Source organism: Emydura macquarii, unplaced genomic scaffold (assembly GCF_026122565.2).
Source record: "Emydura macquarii macquarii isolate MOO-44397 ecotype Brisbane River unplaced genomic scaffold, CSIRO-AGI_Emac_v2 contig_2805, whole genome shotgun sequence".
In the NCBI taxonomy this organism is placed as follows: domain Eukaryota; kingdom Metazoa; phylum Chordata; order Testudines; family Chelidae; genus Emydura; species Emydura macquarii.
The window spans coordinates 1,833,879-1,856,815 of record NW_027132942.1 but is presented as its reverse complement, the minus strand read 5'-3'; the positions used below and the strand labels follow the sequence as shown (position 1 = coordinate 1,856,815).

Here is a 22,937-nt window from a genome sequence, read left to right as displayed (position 1 = left end):
CAACTTAAGTCAATGCTTCAGAGCATGAGTTGGTAATAACAGAGAGCAGCTGCCATCCGACACTGGTATGGCAACAGGTGCAAAGTGAGTTTGGTGGACTCCAGTTTAATTTTTAAAGGGACAAATGTCCACATCACAATACCATTATTATGGATTTGGAGATGCCAAAGACTAAATGAGCCATGGAGACTGCACTTTGACCCTTGGAGGTGCCCTGTTTCATCACAACTGAAACACTGGTAGACTGAGGAACTGTGCTGCTGCTTGTGCAGGGCTTGTTCAAGTCTCCAAGACCATCACTCCTGCGCTTTCACCAGTGCCAAATTCATTTAAACTACTCTGGCTCCAGTATACATTTTCTCAATGTAGTTTGTTGAATAGGGTGTAAACGGAAATGGCACTGATTTAAACGGCATCAGAACTATGCTATCAGTACGAGGCTATATCAATGGAGATTTCAGTCCTTCAATGATATTTAAAGAGTAAGCATTCTTCTAAAATATTGTTCCTTCCCATTCTTTTGAAAGCCCTCTTAGAATCCTGCCAATTCTTACCAAACATTGCACTTTTCCATTTGCCAGATATTTTAATTTTCCTCCTGCATTTCTTTAGGTTATGGCTTTTCTTTCTTTTCTGTTGTGCACCATCTTTACTAATTTGGCAGCCCAGCTATGAGAATAAGTGCTTGTTAATTAACAGCTGCAAATGATCAAGCAAAGGCAACATGAGAACTCAAGTGTTTTTGTTTAGGATCTACAAAAACAATCACTTCCCTCATCCCATTCTGGAGAGGAGTTTCTAGGGAAAAATGTTAAGACATTTTAAAACTGGTCAAACAGAAGAGAGCATTTTAAAACAGATGGTTGGCAGGAATGTGTTCTTGCACATATCAACACCCTAGAATGGAAGCCATCTACAATTCTCACCCTCTCGCGGCTAGAGCTCAGGAAGCAGGATTTAAGCTACTACTGACAGTTAAGAATCTTCTTTAGTTCCAGTACCAGAAGCCTGCATTTCTCTGTCCAGGGAAGGATAAGTTCTACTCCCTACGTGTAGGGCTAGCTAGCAGCCATGCTATCACTGGGTAAATAATGAGGCCACAGTTTGTTATATACTGGTAGAGAATTTGCTATCGATCTGCCAGTGCCTGAATTACATGCTTTATCATCATTTTCTATTTATAGTCCCTTAAAATACACAATTCCCAGGAAAGGAAAGTGGGCAGTCCTCTTACATCCTCCAACTTGTCACATTCTCTGTTCTCTGTGATCTCTCCATTCCTATCGTCTTTCAGTGCTTTCAGGAATTCACTTTTCTTATCGGCGGTGCGACGCATCAGCTTAGTCAGGCGTGAAGAACTGATCTCAATGGGAGGGGTGGTGCTGGAAGGACTCTAGAGAAGTAAGGTAGAACACATTAGAGAACTCATTAAATACTCATTGAAGAAAAGCTGTGTCCAAGCCCTGTTCAGGGTTTGAATCCACTTTTTTTAGTGCTTTGTCTCCTGAACTGACTGGCAATTTCCCACAAGAACTCAGTTCAGAGTTCTACCCAAGCATGGGGCTGCACTGTTCCAAATCCACTTCCTTCCTCACCAACCTGGAATGAATTTCTCCAACCCATTCTTATTTTCCACTGCTGCAACTGTTTCTTTACCTCCATTAACTAAGGTTGTCATGAATTTAACATGCTTGTGCTGCTCTTCACATAATATGCGTCTTGGTAATGAGAGCTCTCTCACAGGCATACCGCCAGGTTAATTCCATCTCTGCTCTTGCAATGATCTAGGAATATACTACTGATTCTTGCCCACTAGCAAAATCACCCCCCCCCCCCACACACACACAACTTCCATTATAGCCAGACAACCGTTCTCTATGCCAAATAAAGTCTATCCAGTTAAATTAAACAAAACTGATCTCCTGTTGTCTTCAGTAGTATTGATTACATGTGATGGTATCTAATAGTATAGCAGCTATCTTTCAATGTAGTTAACTGGTTTCATTTTTATAGGGGGGGATTTACAATAAAAATAAATTAAGGTTCCAGTCTCCTGACTTCCCCTCTGCCTGAAGTACTTGTCTATGGCATTCATGTCTGGTGGTCCTTTCAGAAGTCAAATCTTATTGTCATTCATCTGGACTCTCCACTGTATGGAGAGGTCACAACACCACATCAGAATCTTATACACAAAACAATCCCTTTCCTTCACAAATTGTGAAAGGAGGAAAAGAAAAATCAAAGCATGTAAGAGAACAGAACAGGTGCATATTCAAATAGTTCCTGATTGCAGGAGTTGGAAGAGCCTTGCAACACCATTTCAGATGTTTTTCTTGGAGCTGAAGTGTTGCCTACAGACACTGACCTTAGGATGCCAAAGAAAACTACTTTGCAAAGAATTCTTATGGTATAGCATAGAACCCCTCTGAGCAGAAACAAAAGCAAAGAAAAGGGATCTCAAAATATTTATCTGCTTGGATTCCTTATTTCTAAGTTACATGTAATGCTAAGGATGCAGTAAACCTCTCATGGAGAAGTCTATATTATAAACACTAGCATCTTACAGTAACATTCATCAGGCAATTATTTCAGATGTTTAGTACAGCACTGGGAGAAGCAAATAGGTGATTGTGAAACTTTCACAGCCAATATGAGTGACTATCAGGATAAAATGAAAACCAGAATAGAATTTAATTTAAAGTTCTGAGAGTGGTAATTAGTTTGACTGTGCAAGTGACAGATTGTAAGAAAGTTTGACGTTTCTAATTGATTGGAATACCCATTCAAGCATGATAGCCAATAAAATACTCTTGAGATCCATGCTAGAGCAGCCTTTTTCAAAGACATCTATACAGAAATGCTAACATAAAGACCTCAATTCTACAGGTTTTAAGGGATAAGAAAGGCAGCTATAACAAGTGATAAAATTCTCAAATTCTCCATCTTAATTTTGACTACACAAAGCTTTTAATAGAAGGACTTACAAGAATAGAACCAAAGTAAGTGCACATGGTTGATTTATTTATTTTACAATCATCTTTCTCACATTGCCTCTTTTAAATCAGAAAGAAAAGACAGGTGTATGGGTCCCAGTCTCTAACTCCTGGAGGTGTCTCCACAGAGATCTCATATAGTTAAGCAGGATATGCTAAAGTAATGAGCTTAAACAATGCTCATTTTCAGTACTCTGCCTATAAGATTGTAAAATATTCTCAAGGGAAAACAGTGAAAGTGCCATCCCTTAGGATTTTAAAAGCGGATTGCATAAAGCACTAAAAGTGCACTTGTAGGCAAGAATCTTACATTAGTCCTCAGGGAGACTAAGGTGATCTAGTAGGACTTCTCTCTCGCTAATTCCCAGGACTCTGTGGTAATGTCAGTGTTATACTTTTACAGAGTTTCTCATTTTCAGAACACTTCTTTGTAAGGTAGTTATTATTACCATTATGCAGATAGAGGGAGATTAATGTACTTTCCCCACATCAGTGGCAAAGAGGTGATTAAAATTCAGGGTCCCAGTCTTGTGTTCAGACTACAATTCTCAAACAATTAACTTTTTTAAAGGGCAGGTGAAATAAAAGCCATTACAGCTGCAACTGCTCAGTTGTAGGTTGGACAAACTTAAATCATTTCCAGCTTTGCTGGATACAGCTATTGATGTTATGGGAACACACAACAGAGCAACTTTCAGACTAGTTTCTTCTGTTAATTTAGTAACCACTCAGACAATGCTGGTGGAAGTTCAACAGAGTGGACTTTTACAGCTTTTTATTTTATTTTTTTTAAAAGTATTACTGGTCTCTGTAGAAAGACTGAATTACAGGCTCTCTCTGCTGAGTGTCAGGTTAATACCCTGCATCCTTGCAGGTCAGAGACTGACAGCAAGAGCTGCCTAGGACAACAAATTATAAAGGTTATATGCAGTACCTATTATACTGGATAACAAGTGCATTTAAGTTTGTTTTGGTATTTCTTACCTGGAGGTGGAAGCTTATATGAATTATGTATTTACTTTCCAGTAGTGCCCAAAGTGTGCTAGGTGTTGTACAGACATAAGGGAAAACAAAATCCCTGCCCAAATGGGCTTACAATCTAACACAAAGAGGTAGCAAGAGGGGAAAAAATACAACATAAAAGCAAAATTGTCAAGGAGATGACTGGCAGTTTTGTTATTTCCATGCGTTTTTTAATTACATAAAACCCAGAACTACTCATTATTAGTTGGCTATTTCCTAATTTGGAAACCTCAAATTTCATGTTTTGCACAGAATTGTCTCTCCTGACCAAAAGAATATCCCAATATCTTACACTCATGGTGTAGGGCAGGAGTAGTCAACAGGTGGATCATGGGCCAAATCCAGACACTTTTGAACAGACTGCAAAATCTTTTTATTTACTTATTATCATTATTTCAGTGCAAAAAATGTTTCTCTGGAGTCTGGATCTTGACTATACTTTGATCAAGAAATTTGGACCTTGAGAAAAGAATTGACTACCCCTCATGTAGGGGTTAAAAAATGGTGAAAGTTCAGAATTAATAAATTTCAAAATAAAATCTACACAACTTCAAGCTCTACAAAGTTAACAAAACCTTCTTAGGAATATTTCTGACTTCAAAACCAAAGGTCAAGAGAGAACAGCCCCACAAAAGAAAGATTCTTAGGGCTGCGTAAATACATCATCGTTTATTAAAATTAAAGAACACTGTCAAGATACGACTTGTTTAACTTCTTTCCCATTATCAGTATTGTTAACACCATCTCAGATTATTTAAACTGAAAATTAAAGATATAGAAAATCATGGCCAAGCAGTGATTAGCAACTGTGAGTGTGTCAATTTTTGGTGCCCAACCCGACACCTTAAAGGGAGTAGATTTTCAGATGATGAGAGCTTGGCACTCTCAAGATCAGGCCCTTTTTAGGTACCAATCATAGTACCCAAAAATGGAAGCACTCAATCACTAGTCATTTCTTAAAATCTTGTTGAGCTTTTCCCATTATTTATATTGTTTGCCCTTTGGTACTTTATTCAGTTTGGACACAAACTGACTAGTTTCATATTCTGGCTTTTACATATCAGCACACAGCTACTGTGTTTTGCTTCCCAACAATGCAGAAGAAGTTTTAATGTAAAATGTGTTTTAAAGTGTATTGAAAACACTTCATTAGGGTCTGGAAGCTATTTTTAGCCCAAACCCAGCTTTTTGGATGTAAATTACTTGGAGAGTCCCTTTTAGCGTTATATCACCTATACAGTAAAGGGCAGAAGAGGCTACCATTACTAGACTGCTGAAATGCTAGTAAATTTCAAGTCCAAGGAATTTTCCAGACACTTAATCTATAAATTAAGACAACCTAGAAGGTGAACACTGGGGTACGTTCTCCATCAAGACTGACAAACGACACTATAGCTGAAGAGGACCAGTACACACATCAGTACATCCCAAACCTTTTGAACTGTTCCCAAAGCTCACCACATGCATTGCTAGAAAATAGCTGTGAGCGGGAAGAGCAAAGAACACGAGAGCCCAGCACCCTATTTTAAAGAGTAGTATGGAACTCAGGTCTTGTCTGCTTCAGGTGGTGTAAATTTTGGTGCACACTAGTGTGCCATGGACTAACTGGCCTGTGTAGACCCTGTTAGTGTTAGGCCAGTGGTTCCCAACCTGTGGTCCGCAGAACCCTGGTGGTCTGCGAGACTACTACGGGGGGTTCGCAGAAAAGAAAAACATCCTCGCCAAGGAAATGTACAATTACAAATAAAACTAGTAGCATGTGGTGGTTGAAAAGGGGTCTGGCACACTCAAAAAAGTTGGGAACTGCTGATCTAGACCATCCCTGACAGGTGATGGTCTAAGAATTCCCTAGTGGTCCCCCATTTTAAACTCTTATGAAAAGTTTGAATGTAGTGAACTTTTAGTGCGCGCCTGTATGGTCCACGTGGTCTATTGGGCGGGCTCTCTCTCTCAAAGTCCTCAGTGTTGACTTTCAGTTCACAGTTCTACATAGGCAGAGCTATCTGCACTTTGGTAATGCAGCTGATGGTTTGGATGTTTCTGTGCATGCCCAGTTAGTTCCCACAGTGCTCTTAAAATGTAAAAGCAACTGTAGCTTTTACGATGGAGGTGAAATTCCAGCAGATTTAGCCAAAAACTGCTGGCAGCACACTTGATATAATTTCTTACATAGTTCTAAATACCACCACCAAATATCTTGAATCACTCAACAGGAGCTTCCTCTGGCCAAGGGGAAGAAGTTCTAAGGGATGTTTCCTTCTAAGCCATGAATTAAAGAGAGGAATTCCCCAGGCTCCAAGGAAGATACTCCTAATCCCTATGGAAGGGGAAAGGAACAAAACAGGATTGTATCCTGCTGTTTAACAAGACAAAAGTCAACAGATACACTAAAAATTCAGAAAAGTCCCAAAACTTTCCCAGTGAGAAACCAGATTACAGAAGCACATAAACCAGCTGATTTTCTAAAACAATCCACATGTAACTACTCAGAGTGGGGAAACTTCACTCAACTAGTATCCACCATTAGGATACATCTGCATCTATCCTTTGGTGGCAAAGCAATAACTGTAGCTACAGAAAGTTGCCTCATGATAAATGTCTCTATTTGGAAAAGTATTATCTTGGATCTCTCAGGCACCAAGGATGAATTGTGCAACAGAACTGCCATATGAACAATCCAATCTCTCTACTCTGTTACTAGTACTACTCTCCATCTGCGTGTTTTTACATAATTTAGGTAAGACCTCAAAATTGCCATGCACCTGCCCCAATTCCAATAGACATTAGCATGGTTAGGACACAATTTAGTCTCATACAAAGACACAACCAATGTGTCTTCTAGTATTGTTACAACATAATTCGGACACCAGTTTTATTAGAAGACAGGCCTACCTTATAAGTTACCATGCAAGTTCATTAGTTTTATTTTTCCATTTGCACTACTTTAATCTTTCTATTGGTCAAGTGGCCATTTCTACATAAGGGAGAGAATGCCCCTTCGATAAACTTAGTAACTCAATTGGAAGCCCTTGTACCTTGGAAGGAGGAGCTGCAGGTTTAGGAACCAGATTTTTGTAGACACTTGGGACAATTGTGGTGGTCTTGTTACCATTTGCAAGGTGAGGAACTGGTGACGTAAATGCAGCTGAGAAGGCGGCAGCTGGATCCTCTTTTGAAACCTTTTTGATGACCAGCATCTTGGTAGGTTGCTTGGCACTGGGAGGGTTTTCTACAAAAAGAAGGGAAAATGATCTCAAAATATAAGTAGAATCTGTCAAATGGGGCCTTAAAAACCTCTAAGGATGGAGATTCCACCACCTCCCTAGGTAACCCATTCCAGTGCTTCACCACCCTCGAGAAAAACCTTTTCCTAATATCCAACCTAGACCTCCTCCACTGCAACTTGAGACCGTTGCTCCTTGTTCTGTCAACTACCACCACTAAAAATAACCTAGATCCATCCTCCCTGAACTCCCCTTCAGGTAATTGAAGGCTGCTATCAAATCTCCCCTCACTCTTCTCTTCTGCAGACTAAACAAGCCTAGTTCCCTCAGCCTCTTCTCCTAAGTCCTGTGCTCCAGCCCCCTCACCATTTTTAGTTGCCCTCTACTGGACTCTTCTCAATTTGCCCACATCTCTCCTATAGTGCAGGGCCCAAAACTGGACACAATACTCCAAATGTGGCCTCACCAGTGCTGAATAGAGGGGAATAATCACTTCCCTCCATCTGCTGGCAATGCTCCTACTAATGCAGCCCAATATGCCGTTCGCCTTCTTGACAATAAGGGCACACCGTTGACTCACATCCAGCTTCTTGTGCACTGTAATCCTCAGGTCCTTTTCTGCAGAACTGCTACCTAGCCCATTGGTTCCCAGTCTGTAGTAATGCTTGGGATTCATCCATCCTAAGTGGAGGACTCTGCATTTGTCCTTGTTGAACCTCATCAGATTTCTTTTGGCCCAATCCTCAACTTGTCTAGGTCACTCTGTATCCTATCCCTACACTCCAGCGTATCTACCCCTCCCCCCAGCGTAGTGACATCCACAAACTTGCTGAGGGTGCAATCCACCCCATTCTCCAGATCATTAATGAAGATGTTGAACAAAACCGGCCCCAGGACCGACCCCAGGGGCACTCCGCTTGTGACCGGCTGCCAACTACACAGAGCCATTGATCACTACCCATTGAGCCCGATGATTTAGCTAGCTTTCTATCCACCTTACAGTCCATTCATCCAACCCATACTTCTGTAACTTGCTGTCAAGAATATTGTGGGAGACTATATCAAAAGCTTTGCTAAAGTCAAGGTATAGCACGTCCACCACTTTCTCACATTCACCTCATCATAGAAGGCAATCAATTGTATCAGCCTAGCTTTTTTCAGGGGCGGGAACAGATGTTTCATGTACGGTATACATGAATTTAGAACTATTTTATTTAAATAATTTGAAAAAAAGCCAAAACATAAGAACACAACCTGGTATGTTTGTACAGCATTGCTGTATATCCAGTATAAATACCACCTCAGTAATACTTAAAAACAGGGAGCTGAGCTTTAGTCCTCTCAAGCCTATACTGCACTTCTGATTCTGCATTTAGCAATGCAGTATCAAGTATTTTCATGATCATTTCATTCCAACACTCCACACCCACAAGTGTACTAGAAAGGCTGCTGAATCCATGGGGGAAGTAACAACAATTATAGATCAGTGAAATTCCTGTACATATCATGTGCCATTAGCACAAAATGGAAGAGAAGATTCTCCTAAGAGTAGCAAGTGCAGCTCTAAGTATCAGCAAATAGGTTGAAGAGAGAGATAAAGAAAGGAAGGAATGGAGGGAGAAGAGGTAGCTGCCTAGTCACAGTTTAATCTTCCTCTGTGGAAAAACTAGAGTTTCAACAAATAGTTCAATTCTTCAGCTCTACAAGAGGTTATCTGCTTTCTATAAAGTGATGTAAACATCTTTACCTACCCCACACTCCGGAAGGTGTCCCTAAAGGTTTGCCCTGGTTATTCTGTTTTCCAGCTTCTGGATTCAAAGATGGCTGTAAAAATATTATACGGTTGGATACATTAGAAGATTGCACATGCTACTATTTATCAGCAGTATTACTGTAGCACCAGGAGCCGTAGCCATGGACCAGGATCCCTTCGTGCTAAGTGCTGTACAAATGAATACAGTCCTTGCCCTGAAGAGCTTAACTTTCCTTCCCTTTCAGATTGTGTTGGGAACAGAGCAAGCAAAGAGAGAAGTCTTATTTAAAGAGTTTCTAATGTGTAATTAAGAGAGAGATTCTACAATTTGATATTAATCAGTGGCTTAATACACCTTGTGATGTCCAAAGTCCAATTCCTCATAACTATACTCAGTTTCATAGTTAGGCATTACCAGTTTAACCAATATTATACTGACACCAGACGTATGTAATCTCTTGGTGATGAAGATGAATTCCACCTTTAATTGAGGGTTAAATCCTAAATGTTATATGAATTGAGAACTTCTGAGCTGAGGGAGGACAGTAGGTAAAAACCAGGTACCCAATGAATAAAGACTCCATGTCCACTCAGCTATCCCTCTCACTTCCCCTCTTTTCACAATGAACTGGATATTCAAAAATCAAATAATCTCCCATCTTTCTGATAGATTCTTTATATGTTGACTACTACAGCACAAGCCTCCAGTCATGAACGTCTGTAAAAGCTAGCACTCCTGATTTAAAAGCTGGAAGAAATTGTAATATCTTAATATGAGTACTACCTCAAACCCAAAATATTGCGCCAATATTTTTAATCTCTTCTTTTATCTATCAGTTTTAATGCTTCATTGAACCAGATCTGGTCAGTTCTACACTAGAAAACTATGTGAGGTTGGTTGATGTACACAACACGCACAGGAATGCCCCAAAATTGGCCTTTATGGTTAAAGTCTGTCAAAAAAGACCTTGCCTCTTCGCCAAATACATGTCTACAAGTATTCTCATCAACATATGAACATACTTCTGTGTGACCTGTAGCTCAAATTGGTTTTATACCACTATTCTGGTCAGAGAAAGAGGATCACTAGCAGTATGGGGTTTGGCTGATTGAACAAGCTTGTGCATCACAACATTGATGGAGCAATTTAAAATAACCTGGCAAAGTGTAATGACCCAATGCATCAAGCACAACACAATATACGAGGCCCTCGGGGATATGGGAAAAAAAATAACATTCTGAAAGCACTTATTGCAGAACTGTTCCATTAAAACTGAAGTAACCCCCAAAAGCGCGGGATGGAATGCAACTCTGGATCCTTTTCACCAACCAATGCTAATACAATGAAACCTACAAAGCCATTTTTCATAGCTGCCGCCAGTAGTAAGAAACCACACACTTACAAAGTCTTCTTCCTCAAACTGCAGCTTTTCTTTTTCTTCCCTTTTGTCTTCCCTGGCCTCAACAGACACCTTTTCTTGAAAGGCAGAGTTCTTCCGAGAGTGAAAGTTGCCATTCCAGTGGCGATGGACTCCAATTCCTCCACCACCACGTTGGTTCATACCATCATGGCCCCGTGAGGGTCCATGCCAGCCAGGCTGATTGCCAGAAAGCCCAACATGAGCTCCTTTAGAAACACCAGAATCTACAGAATCATGGCGGAGCAGGGAGGGCTGATGCCAGCAGTCTAAATAAAAGGAGGTAAGCATTCAAATAAAATAAAAGTCAATACAGCAAAAACAAAAAACCACCAACCAACCAGGAATGACCCAATATTTCTAGTGTTGATCAATCTCAAAAAATAACTATTAGGCTAAACTTGCCACAGTTCAGAGAAATTGTCTGTCCACGTTCGTAAAAAAGTCAAACTACAGAAGAATTTAAATGCCATGTACAACTTCCACAGAAACATGAATAGATGGCATATGAGGAGGAGTGTTAGGGATGTGGTTATACAAACTCACTTTATATTTTAAAGATGTGTGTTCTGCATAGTTTTGCATTCAATCTTTGGATATAGTGTGAGCGCTGATCCTCTACTCACCTCCCGTAGTTCTGAGGGGGCCATTATTGAAAAATCCATCAGAAGAGTTGTGTCGTCTACGGCTCACACCGAAGCGGCCTTCACCCCGGGGAAGATGTTCTCCATGTTTCTCAAAGGTGGCTGCAGGGGACTACAGAAACATATTAAGTGACTTGCCTGCTTTACCAGCAATGTTATTCTGATTGTATGAAAATAAAAAGATTCTCTGCATTAGCTTTCAGTAATTACAGCAACTGGCTATGTGTTGCTTAGCTGACAAATACAGAATTCAAGTGAACGCCACAAAAACAGCACACACGACTGCACATATCACCTTATAAAGAATCAAAAGATGCTTGTGCATCTGCTTTACTAGCACAGTCTTTGCAGTCACATGCAACACTTTTTGAAGAATTCATTTAAGGAATCTTACCAATCTCCCTACAGTTAATTCATGGATCAAATCAAGATATACTATATTTTGAAATTATTTTTGTCTCCTCTGGTTTAAATGTGAAGCTGAAAGCAGTTCTCTTACCCAACTGTTTCCCCTCCATCAATCTGGTTTGCTGTTACATGAGTGCTCTGGAATCCTACTTGTGTCATGCATAAGCAATGCAACTGTCTGCTTGAGGTCCCACACAGATTTATACCTTTGAGTCAGCCAGATCTACCCCTCAGATCCTGCTGCCAGAAGATGAGACCCAATAATACCAATTTTGGGATTTCATATACAAGCAACTCTAAATCAGAACTAGAAAAGTCTGAGATGGGAACCAATGGCTTGTTACTCGTGCATTGTTCAGGAGTAACATTATTTTGAAAAGAAACGAAGAATTATGCTGAATTTGTACACAAATATGAAGAGGCAGGTAGGCCAATTTTCAACCCTACCAATTTTGGTAGTATCTCTTTAAATAATTCTCCATTATGAGATCTCAATACAGACTCAAGTTAACAGGATTTAATTACTTTTAATTAACTAAAATCCGTGTTTGTGCACACAAAGGAAAACCACCTCTCTCTGGAACAGAGGTGGTTAATTTGCTGAAGAAAAGTCACCAGAGGAACAACTTTTGCCTCCAGTCTTAAAAAGCTTCACACAGGTATTCCAGAACCAAAAGAACTTTGCAAATCAGGTTGTAAGCATTTAAGTTGGGCAAAATCCAGGGTCAAAGCTTGCTTTAGCCATCAGGCTTCTGGTTGGGCAATCTGAACGCAAGAGTTACCTTAGCTGACTGTGGCGTTGAGAAGTTAAGCCAGGCAGGAACAAAGTCATGCTGCGCCATTTAGGTCCAGTGTCTCCCTTCAATAAAGTGAGGCATCAAACCTCATGGCCAGGACCTACAAGTGGAAAAAAACAACCATATCACCAGTTGATCAGCCCTTGCCATGGAATTATGCAGAATAATTGTACTGTAATATTTAGGTCTTGTCTAGTGAATAGAAAAAACAAGTCAGAATCTTTCGTTGGGCTTAAACACAATTCTTACTAGAAAGCTGCCAACATGGTTTCCCTGGCTGGAATAGATAAGGCCTTTACAAGTCCCAAATACTTCCTGTTTACAATATCAACCTTAGCAATGCATTTATGAAATTCATGATGGGATTGGTCTGGGGGTAGAAAGGAGACAGAACAAACACACTGTGTAAAGACATGTGAAATACCATGACACTTGAATGCACGGGATTCCTACAAGTGCTCACTGCAATGCAGTACGGTCTTGTGTGCACTGTTATGTTTTTCTTTAGAGAGGGGGAGAGTAAATATGTTAAAGATGTGAAGTTGCTAACAAGGGCGCTAACTTAGTGAGGTAAGAGTTCAAATTAGTCTTGTAGGGCAAGTCTAATCTAAATATCCCTCAGTCTTAAAATTGACGTAAGGTCCCCAAATTCTATGCACCGTCCATAACTGTAGCAGCTGAATTCCTTACAGTGAAAAAGCAAGAAGGACAAAAGCAGGACACAAGCTGGCGAGAAAGACTGAGCAGATAACATTCTTACTCGTGACCGTGCAATTATGACAGACACTAGTGAGGTATATAGATAAGCTAAGTTTGTGACCCAAGGAAAAGCTAACTTTCCAACATGTGACAGGAGTCCCACGTTCAAATACCCAAGGAGTTACTGCCCAATCGCTAATTCAGAATTAGTAAATTATCTGGGGTCTCATTTTGGGAGGGGGGTCCTCGTGGTTCCCTCACTTTCCTCATTATTTGCACCATCTCGTAGTGTTGTGCATGAATCAAGATTATGTATGTACATAAAGGAAAAAAAGAGGTGATCAATTACCCGGAGTTTGGCTTCTGTAGTCCAATTCTCTCCTTTATTTCTGTGCTTCACTCTGACCTTCAGGTTCCTTCTTTCTCCAGAATGCAGTAATGCCAGGCTCGAGGCAATGGTGTGTCTCCAAGCAGAGCACGAGAAGCCGCACTACGTGCTGACTGCACCCTTCACCCCCTCAACTGCTCATCTTAATCTCTCTGTACTCACACTACCAAAAAAAATACCCATAAAGGTAATTTACATTTAAAAAGAGCCACAACCACATTCACCTCATTAAATTTTCTCTTGCTGAGGTGCTATGGAACTCAAAATTTTACATTACAAAAGTGGTTGTTGGGTCTGCACGACAACATTCAGAGAAACACCATGGCTAACAATGAACAGATACACCCAAATCGGCAGGATTATTCATTGTCTGCAGCACATCAGTTTGAAAGCCTGGGGAATGAGGGGTGGGGAATGGTTAAGTTATATAAAAGCGTTTCCCCCAAATTCTGACACTAAATGGGAGGCGTCTGCCCAAGCATATGCTCTTAAAATAGAAGCTTCATTTTCATCACATGTACAGTTGCTAAAAATCCAGGGTGCTTATGTCCTTAAAAATGAATGATGTTTTGATTTTCTTTTTGCTTCATGTAACTTAGGTTCCCCTCTCAGAAACTAAACAGTACTTGATGCGAAGCTCAATGGTAGCCACAACTGCTTCTGTGTCGTTTGCTGGTCACCATTTACATGCTGAATAAGTGAAACTGAAAAGAGCCAGATCCAAAAGTACTCTCTTCTCTTTAAGCTTTTTCTAGACTGGGTGCTGCTTTTGAAAGGAGACAAATCATTCAGTGAGAGTTTCTTGTTTTACTGCAGATTTCACTTCTGGGTTATGATCCTCTTCCATCAAAAAAATAGTGGAATACAGGAACTGTAATCACTAGAAAGGAAAAATGAACACATATCAATAGAAGTAATAGGAATGTGAAATAACATCTGTCCAAACAGTAGAACATAAGGCCAGAAATGCAGCAAATTTACTGCAAGTGCCTAAAAAAATGGAAAAGCAGTCGGGTTTGTGATTTCATGTGCAACTACAAAAAAAACAAAATTTTTGCAACATCTGTGTTTGCCACCTAGTCATCCCATATTTAGAGGTAACAGAGTTCCTCACCTCTAAACTAGACATCTTCCCTGTCCACCAGATCCCCAACAATCTGCTCCACCTGCTTAGCATACTTGAGGCTATGAATGGGGCACAACCACAGAGGCTGGGATCCCAAGTAACCGGCTCTAGTGCAACAAGAATAATCTTCACATTATACATTTGAGATTCAGCCAAGTATTAACTCCCCCTCCAACTACCAATAATGTGGCAGGGCAGAAAAGGCTGACCACTCCACATGCCTCTTCCCTCTTGATGCCCACAGGATAATTCTCAATTGCTCCAGTCCAGCCAGTAGGCTATTCCCTTAGTCCCCTGACACCAGAAGCCGGCAGGCAGACATATAGAAACCTCTTGACAGACCATGAAACATATTAATCAAACAACCCCCTCTCATCATCAAGTTCAAGCTTTCTACCTGTGTACCTTAAACCCTTTCAGCACTGATCCCTCTCTACTTACGCACCCACATCAAGCTATCCTCACCGATGCTAACCTTGAACATCTATTTGTCCATTTATCTCACAAACATAGCCGTGCTGCCCTTTCTGAACAGAATGCCCTCCCTGAATTATCCTATAAAATCACAACCTTCTCCCCTTCAATTCCTCTTCAAGACAGGCTGTTATAGCGAGGCCTACACAAAAATTGGGACGACTAACACTGACTAGGTTGCAAATAGAGTTAGGTCATTTCATTTATTTAAAGGTTGATCAAAACGGAGAATTCAGAACTACTAAGCTGTGCAACAGTTAACTTATATGACTACATGACCTCACCATTACCCTTGTCCTTTCTTCCACTTGTTTCAATATATCCTGAAGCTAGCAGGTATATGCTCTTTGGGGTAGGGACCATGTCCTTCTATTTGTTTATATGGAACCAAGCATGATGAAACCCTGATCCTGACAAACTTTGGGTTCTATTGCAATATAAATAACATCCACCTATTTTTGCTTGGGATTCCCCAAGTAAAAAAGAATAAAGAGGGGAGACAATAAGAAATTTCAATCTACAAATTCAAAATAAGCCATATATATGTATACATATATGAACAGTTAGTCTAATGCATAGTTTCTCAACCTGTGGTACGTGTACCCCTGGGGGTACACAAGACACAGGCATGGTTACCAAGGGAAAAACCAGAGTGAAGGGGAGGACGGCAGCAGCTGCTGATTTCTGGGGAAGCAAGGCAGCAGCAGCCCGCTTCCCACCCAGGCCCAGCTCCCAGATGGGAGGCGTGTGGCAGCCGCCACAGTCCCAGGAAGCTGGACTGCAGCTGCTAGCTTCTGGGGGAGGTGTGCAGCAGCCCCTCGCTTCCCGCCGGGCCCCAGCTCTCAGGTGGGAGCCCGGTGGCAGCCTCCTGCATCTCGTGAGCTGGCCTCGCAGCTGGGTGGCAGCCACCCATGCCCCGGCTCTGAGCCGAGGGACAGCCTCCAGTGCCCCGGCTTGAAGACGGGCAGCAGCCGCCTGCCCACATTCCTGAGTCCCAGCTGGTGCGGAAGCCTCCTCTGCACCAATCTGAATTGGGTGGTAGTCACCAGGCGGCAGCTGCCTGCACACTCGCCCAGGTGGCAGCCCCCCTCCCTGGCTCAAAGCCCAGTGCCCAGAAAACTTGTCCATTTCACTGCTCTAGCTGACCAGTGAAACTGACAGCTATGACACCCCAGATTTCACCAGTTACCCTCTTTTCTTGTCTCCCTCTCTCTCTCTCTCTCACTCTCCTTACCTGTGTCTCACCCCTTCCTCCTCTCAAATCTATGGCATAAAATTTGGCGTGGCGCTTTATATTCCCCAGCATTGGCATGCCGCTCAAAGCCTCCTAGCTTTGGCCAACATCACCTCTAGCCCAGGTAGTACATACTTGAGTTGTGCACCTCTGGTGTAAAGGTGGTAACCCTACCCACACTAGATCTGACATCTGTCACATTACGGCCTTATATACTCAGCCCTTCTTCCAACATATAGCTCACATTAGTCTGTAAATATAAAATCCCATGGAAAATTGAGTGTTGAGGGTAATTATTAAAATTTCCAAAAGTTAGGGGGTACTTGCTACTTAAAAGGTTGGGAAACACTGGTCTAATGTACCACCTGCCAGGATAATTGGGTAAAATCACCCCAAATGCTGAAAAGTAGTAATATCTCATCAGGAACCCCAAGATAGCTGGGACAGTACCAGCAAAGGATTAGACTCATGCTCGAATCTCTGGAACCATGGCAACAAGCAATAAAAATCTCACAGAAGCTCCTTGAGGTATCAATCAAGATGAAATCAACAGCAGGATGGATGCATTGACAAAACAAAAGCAACAGTGAGAATGACCTAATGAGAGCTTCCTAAACATCCTGCCCCGATGAACAGTAAGTCACCTCAAAACAGCAACAAAAATGCTGATATACCAATAACTGTCGCTTATTATGAAGTGCAGCTTTACCAATCCTTCTGTTCACACACACACACACACACACACACACACACACACACACACAAAATGAAGGTAAAGTATTAACTGCTTCAGAGAGAACAATTTTTCTTCCCACCCTTCTACACTCAGCACTGGAACCAAGCTCACATGGCAATGACCTGCTGAAACTGCTTCGTCTCTACCACCTCCCTGAAATAGTAATGCAAAGAAAATGGGAGGAAAGGTAACAGAAATTCTAAGAAACTCAGATGTGTTTCAATGCCATTCATTATTTTGAAGGACAGATTTATGAAGAGGGTGAATTGTGAAGGAATCATTCAACTATTAACAGAAACATGTTATAATAGATAGTATTAACACCTTCTGATGAGCTCTGATAATAAATCACACTGAACTGGAAGGAAAGTGGAAAAAGAGAAACCCCTAGAACCATCCTCTGGATATCAGTGAAATTTACATTGTTCATGTATTTACACAGTGGGCTCTGAGACAGGGATCTTGTCTGTCTGTGCCTTGAAAGCCATCAAAGCATATTGTACATGTTTCATAACACAGCTTTAAGCTACCTTTCAGGAGAAAGGCAAGACAGCAGAAATTAAACAGAACCCTGATTCTTCTATCACTAATGTAAACCATTCAGCCTTTTTTTTTTTTTTTAAATCTAGACATGTTTAGCAAACAGAAGGATGCTGCAGTTGCAAAGCTCCAAGCATTCACTTTAAAAAAGTTCTGGGGGAAGTTTCACAGCCTGCTCATTTGCCATCATCCAAGGCACCTATGATTAGGACAGTTCTGCATTCACTAAAGAATGAGCAGTGGCTAAAATGCATCTAAAGACAATGCCACCTCTGAACTATATCAGATTATTACACATGCCATTCTTTATAGACCCAAATGAAAGCTTTGTGAACCTGGTGTGATTTCACATTTATTAGCTTAAATTATGGACTCCAGTAATGCTCAATCGGAAAACTAAGGCTACAGAAAGCTTTACACATTGAAATGATGTGAAGGTCATTTCATTAACCTTCCTGCAGAGTATTTTGATCTTGTTGTATCCTTTGTTTTGAATCTATGCCAGTTTTTAAAGTCCCTGTCTCAAAATTGATCCTTGAGGATTTAAGAACTTTCTGGGCAGGCCTGAGAGCAGCCCAGGACAAGCAGAGGCTCTAGGGCTCCTCACAGCAGCCCTGGTTCTCTGGGCAGCTCTTACCAGGGCCCAGATCCAGTTTCCAGTCTGGCTGGGAGGCAGGGCCCTGTGATGAGGGGTGTGTGGGGAGCCTAAATGTTCTTTATGACCAGGGCCCCAATAAAACTTAATCCACCTTTACAAAGGACAGAAAGACCAGATGAGGGAGCTGAGATCACTTAAGGTATTATTTACATTACAAAACCAAAGTCTTCATTTAATACAGAGTTAAGATCCCTAAATGACACTGTACATACCCATCACATTTACAAAACCCAAGCAAAATCAATCATTAGGGACATTAAATCTTGCTTTGTCTACATAAACACATTCTATCAACTCCAAAGATATTTACTAAAACAACCTACCGGAGCCAAAAGCTATTCTTTCATCTCAAAATTTAAGTCCCTTTAGACAAATTATATAGGTCCACAACATTCAAATGCATGTTAACATTTGTCATATATGTTCACAAGTCAGTCAACATATGTAATTTTACATTAGCTAATTTCACTCTTTGAGTTACATACACAACCAACCATAGAATCAGAATATTAGGGTTGGAAGGGACCTCAGGAGATCATCTAGTCCAACCCTCTGCTTAAAGTAGGACCAACAAATTTTTACAAGTTGCCAAAAAATATTTTAACTGACATTTCCTACTACAAAAAAAAAAAAAACTCATGTCAGATTTAAGGTTATGCTGAAATAAAATGTGCATTTCTTTCTTCTTGACTAATGTTACTTATTAAGTGAATAGCTTCACATATAGGATGTTCTTAACCATATATTTGATAGATAGTCACTTAATTTGACACGCCAAAGGAGGTTGCTGGGGGTTTTAAGTAACCAGTTATTAATTTTTACAAATTTAATTTTTCTTGTGTAGGTAAATATAAAATACTTTTTAAAGATATAAAATGAAAAGGAACATGTCATTAGATTTTAAAATTTAAGGAGTAGTACTGACCAAGGTAAGGAAACATTCCTGTTCATAGTTTAGGTACAAAGTGTTGTTCCCTAATAAATTCCGTGTCCCATGGACACATCATGCTTTCACCATTCACATTAGGTTTCTTACTGTACTAGGGTTAAATACAGCAATGCTATTGGTTTACTCCTTTCAAAAATTAATGAGTGGAAATGACAGTTATCAGTTTGCAATAATTCCGTTTCTCTCCACACACAAACACTAAGTGGGGCAAAAAGAACTTTAGGATTACAAGCAGAACTGAAATAAAAAGAATCCTGGATTTCTCTGAAGGAGACATAATAGGAAATGCAAACATCCCCAATCAAGATCTAATCTTTCCAAGTGTCCTGACAGACCAGATTTGGCAAGGAGTCAAAACAAACTTTACAGTGAGTTATGTTCTTCCTGTTCTTGTCACTATCAAGTATCTTTAAGGTTGCCTTTGAGAAGCAGGCTGATTTTAAATCCCTGATCACATCACATGTATTAAGGAAAATTGTTTACATTACCAAAGGCAAGATTAACTCAGAAGGCTCCCCCTCCCCAAAGGCACTGTTGTATCTTGTCATTGAAGAATGTCTTTTCCACTTTAACTCCATTTCAGGTCAAACTGCACATTTAAACTTTTGCAAAGTCTGTGGTATGGTAACAAAAACCAACTGAATCAGATCTTTGGGCAGAGGCTCTGTTATGCTAAGAGGTACTTGTGACTGCATTGAGAAGCTCAGACAGGGTGTGAGCACATTCTTCAATTAACATACCAGTCAGGATAAGTTAATCACAAACCCCTGCCCCCATCTGAGACAAAAGGGGCTGCAATCCTGCCCAGGAGTTTTGGATAGCATGGGTAAGGGCACATGTGAGGGAAGGCAGAATACAGATAAAGGACTACTGAGGAGACAGACTTGGAGGCAAAAAAGAAAGCCAAGCAGCAGTCTATGAGCATAGTGTATGACCCTGGAAAATGCTGGAAAGTTTTTTGGATCTGGTGTTGGCTAAAACACTTGGCACTGTAAGCTAAGAAACAATTATTTTGTTTTGTTTCCTCCTGTGTTTGGAGAAGCAGGACTTTGTACATTCCTCATAACAAAACAAGAATGCAAGATATCAGACTCCATCTTCAATTTCTCCTAACTGGAACAACCTACAACTTACAAGACCTTGAATTTTTTACTAGCCGCTCGGGTCATAAAGGGGCAACAATATCTTCAAACATATTTGCACAGAAACTAACAGAAAGAGGCCCCCAATTTGAGTACTACTGTACTCTAAGTATTAATTGTTCTCTATCTTCCTTCATTTCTTTTTACTATATTTCTTGCTATTCCAATTAGCTCATAGTTCTGAGTAGTCATCTACATATATCCCTACAATTTTGGCTACTCCAATACTTTAATCTGTTTATTTGGAGAAGATATGCCCTCCTTGCATAAGTGGAGCCACCAAGGATCCTTGATCTTCACTGAGCAAAAACAATATGCAGAAATAAAGGTGAGTTGCAAGTGGGAAACATTCACCATAAAGTTACAGAGGTTAATTTAATAAAGTGGCAAGTTTGTAAGAACTATATTTGAGAAATATACTTAGACCCCACAAATAGTGTCAAACACCTGGCCACTCCTGCTACCTGAAATATTGATGAGCCAAGGGAAACAGTGTTATAACTAGAATTGGAAAGATAAGATTTTTAATCAGTAAAAGTTGATTTCACCAAACACAGAAGAACCAACTAAAAGATTTCCATCATTAATCATCAAAATGTACAGGTAAGCAAAGAAAGATGCTGCTTGAGAAATTTTAGTTTAAAGATATCTACTTTGTATCTTATCACACGATATTGACGATGTGTGTTTTAAGGATTAAGATTCAACATTTTATAGCTCAGTCTCTACTGTCATATTAAATAATTTCTGACACCATCACTATAATTTTGCAAAACTGTCAAAATTGAAAATTGATAAAAATTGAAACATTAGCAAAGTTATCCATTGAAATTATTAAAAATAAAAACTGAATCCTGCCAAACCTAGTTATATTCTTCCCAGCAATTGTATGCACCTTAGATCATATACATGCATACTAACTGGAAGCTGATATACATCTAGAGCCTATACTGGCAAATTGGTGGGATCCTGTGTATTCCATGGGTATTTTGCAAAGTATTCATTCCTGGCTCTCCCCCCTCCCCAACTCATTCCTCTGCTGTCAGATGTAGGTTTTGAAGCCATTGACTCAGACAACTTTGACAGCTTTTCATCCTCCACAGATACAATGGCCTTACTGGAAAGTGCTTTAGACAAACTCAAGTTATCAGGCTCAATATTGGGTTAAATGCAATGGCCTGGGCTATACAGGAGGTCAGACTAAATGTCTAATGGTCCCTTCTAGCCTTAAACTCTATGACTGAGTTCAGCTCCCCATCCATGTCTGATATGAGGAGGGATGGACAATCCCAAGCCAAACTTACTCTTCAATGCAGATTTTATAAGACGAACTACTGCTGTAGCCGGCAAGGTTAGCTACTGGGATATGAAGTTACTCATGGCAAATGGATTAGATACGTCACTATGCACACGTCACAACAATATGCAGAGATTACCTAGGTGGCCAGAGTAGCCATGCCTTGACTCTTCCTGTCTCCTTTTCCCTGAGGGACCTACAAAAATGTAAAAGCAGAGTGGAACATTGCACTAACAGCTGAAGTATCCAGTGCAAATACCTGGAATCAACACTTCAATTCTCCACTACAACAGTTACCAAAACTTTGGCCTGTGGACTAATGGTAATCTGCAGAGACCTCTCTAGTTGGTGGTACTCGTTTTCCAGTTGCTGAACTGCACTGAGAACTTAGATATCAATTATCTATTACTTTTTCATGTAAGCAGTTGCTGCAGGGATGTCAAGTGATCATGAATAGGAGGGCAGGCAATCCACACAACTGTGAATGAAGTAATTCAAAAAGTAGTTTGATAAGATGTGATCACAGCTGAGCAAACCCCCACCCCTGCACAGACAGCCCAAGCTGTCAGCAAGGTACAGTACTCACAGGTGGGTCCCCCCCATCCCTGCACTGACAACCTGAGCTGTCAGACAGGCACTGGCAGCACCAGGGCAAGGGGGCAGCTTTGAGCATACACCCAGCTGACAGCCTCAACTTGGGCTGTCGGCACTGGGGGGAGCAAGAGGGGGCCAGCTGTGAGCCCATGCCTAGCTGACATCTTGGGCTGTTGGTGCCAGGGTGGAAGAGACCCAGCTGTTAGCCTGAGCTGTCAGCTGGGCATGGGGTATCAGTGCTGGGGCAGGTGTCAGCAGTAGTGGGGAGGGTCAGCTGTGAGCCCCCACACAGGGTTGACAGATGAGGCTGTCAGTCCCAGGGCTGCTGGTAACCCACAATGCCCCACTTCGGTCAGTTGAAGCACTCCTGTTGAGGACGAGCACCGACAGAAGGAGCAACTGTAGATATGAACCTCTGCTTTCATTACTGCGGTGGCTGTACATCGACTTCAGTTTTCTTATTTTTGTAGTGCAGACAAGCTCTAAGTGTCCACACAGGGAATTATACTGGTATAACCACACCAGTACAGTAATGCCAGTACTTTTCCCCATATAGACAAACCCTAAAGCTATGTCCCTACTGCAAAAAATAGGATTAAAATGCTTCACTCAACCCTTCAAATGGAGTTGGATGAAACACTGACGTATACTACAAAGAAAAAGTTATGCGGTGGCTGGGGAGTCTAGATTACTTAACGTTTGTTACTTCTTTGGATAGACACTTAAATTATTAATGTTTATAAGATTTTCTAATTTCTGTGACATCCATTAATTAAACAAAATGGGGAAAAAAAAAACACCTCATGCCATCCCACCCCCAGCAGTGGTTCTGGTCACAGG

At 40.9% G+C, this 22,937-nt stretch overlaps 1 protein-coding gene across 2 annotated transcripts in view; it reads right to left on the bottom strand.

Moving 5' to 3' along the window:
- GPBP1L1 (GC-rich promoter binding protein 1 like 1) overlaps positions 1-22,937 on the bottom strand; it is a 38,874-nt gene that overhangs the window by 2,371 nt on the left and 13,566 nt on the right. For both annotated transcript variants that reach the window (XM_067567811.1, XM_067567810.1), the window contains exons 2-8: positions 13,309-14,227; positions 12,246-12,360; positions 11,038-11,167; positions 10,397-10,680; positions 8,992-9,064; positions 7,052-7,245; positions 1,235-1,393 (exon numbers count right to left, since the gene is read on the bottom strand). In XM_067567811.1, coding sequence (XP_067423912.1) covers positions 1,235-1,393; positions 7,052-7,245; positions 8,992-9,064; positions 10,397-10,680; positions 11,038-11,167; positions 12,246-12,305 — 900 coding nt within the window. In that variant the 5' untranslated portion in view covers positions 12,306-12,360; positions 13,309-14,227. The remainder of the gene's footprint in view (positions 1-1,234; positions 1,394-7,051; positions 7,246-8,991; positions 9,065-10,396; positions 10,681-11,037; positions 11,168-12,245; positions 12,361-13,308; positions 14,228-22,937) is intronic.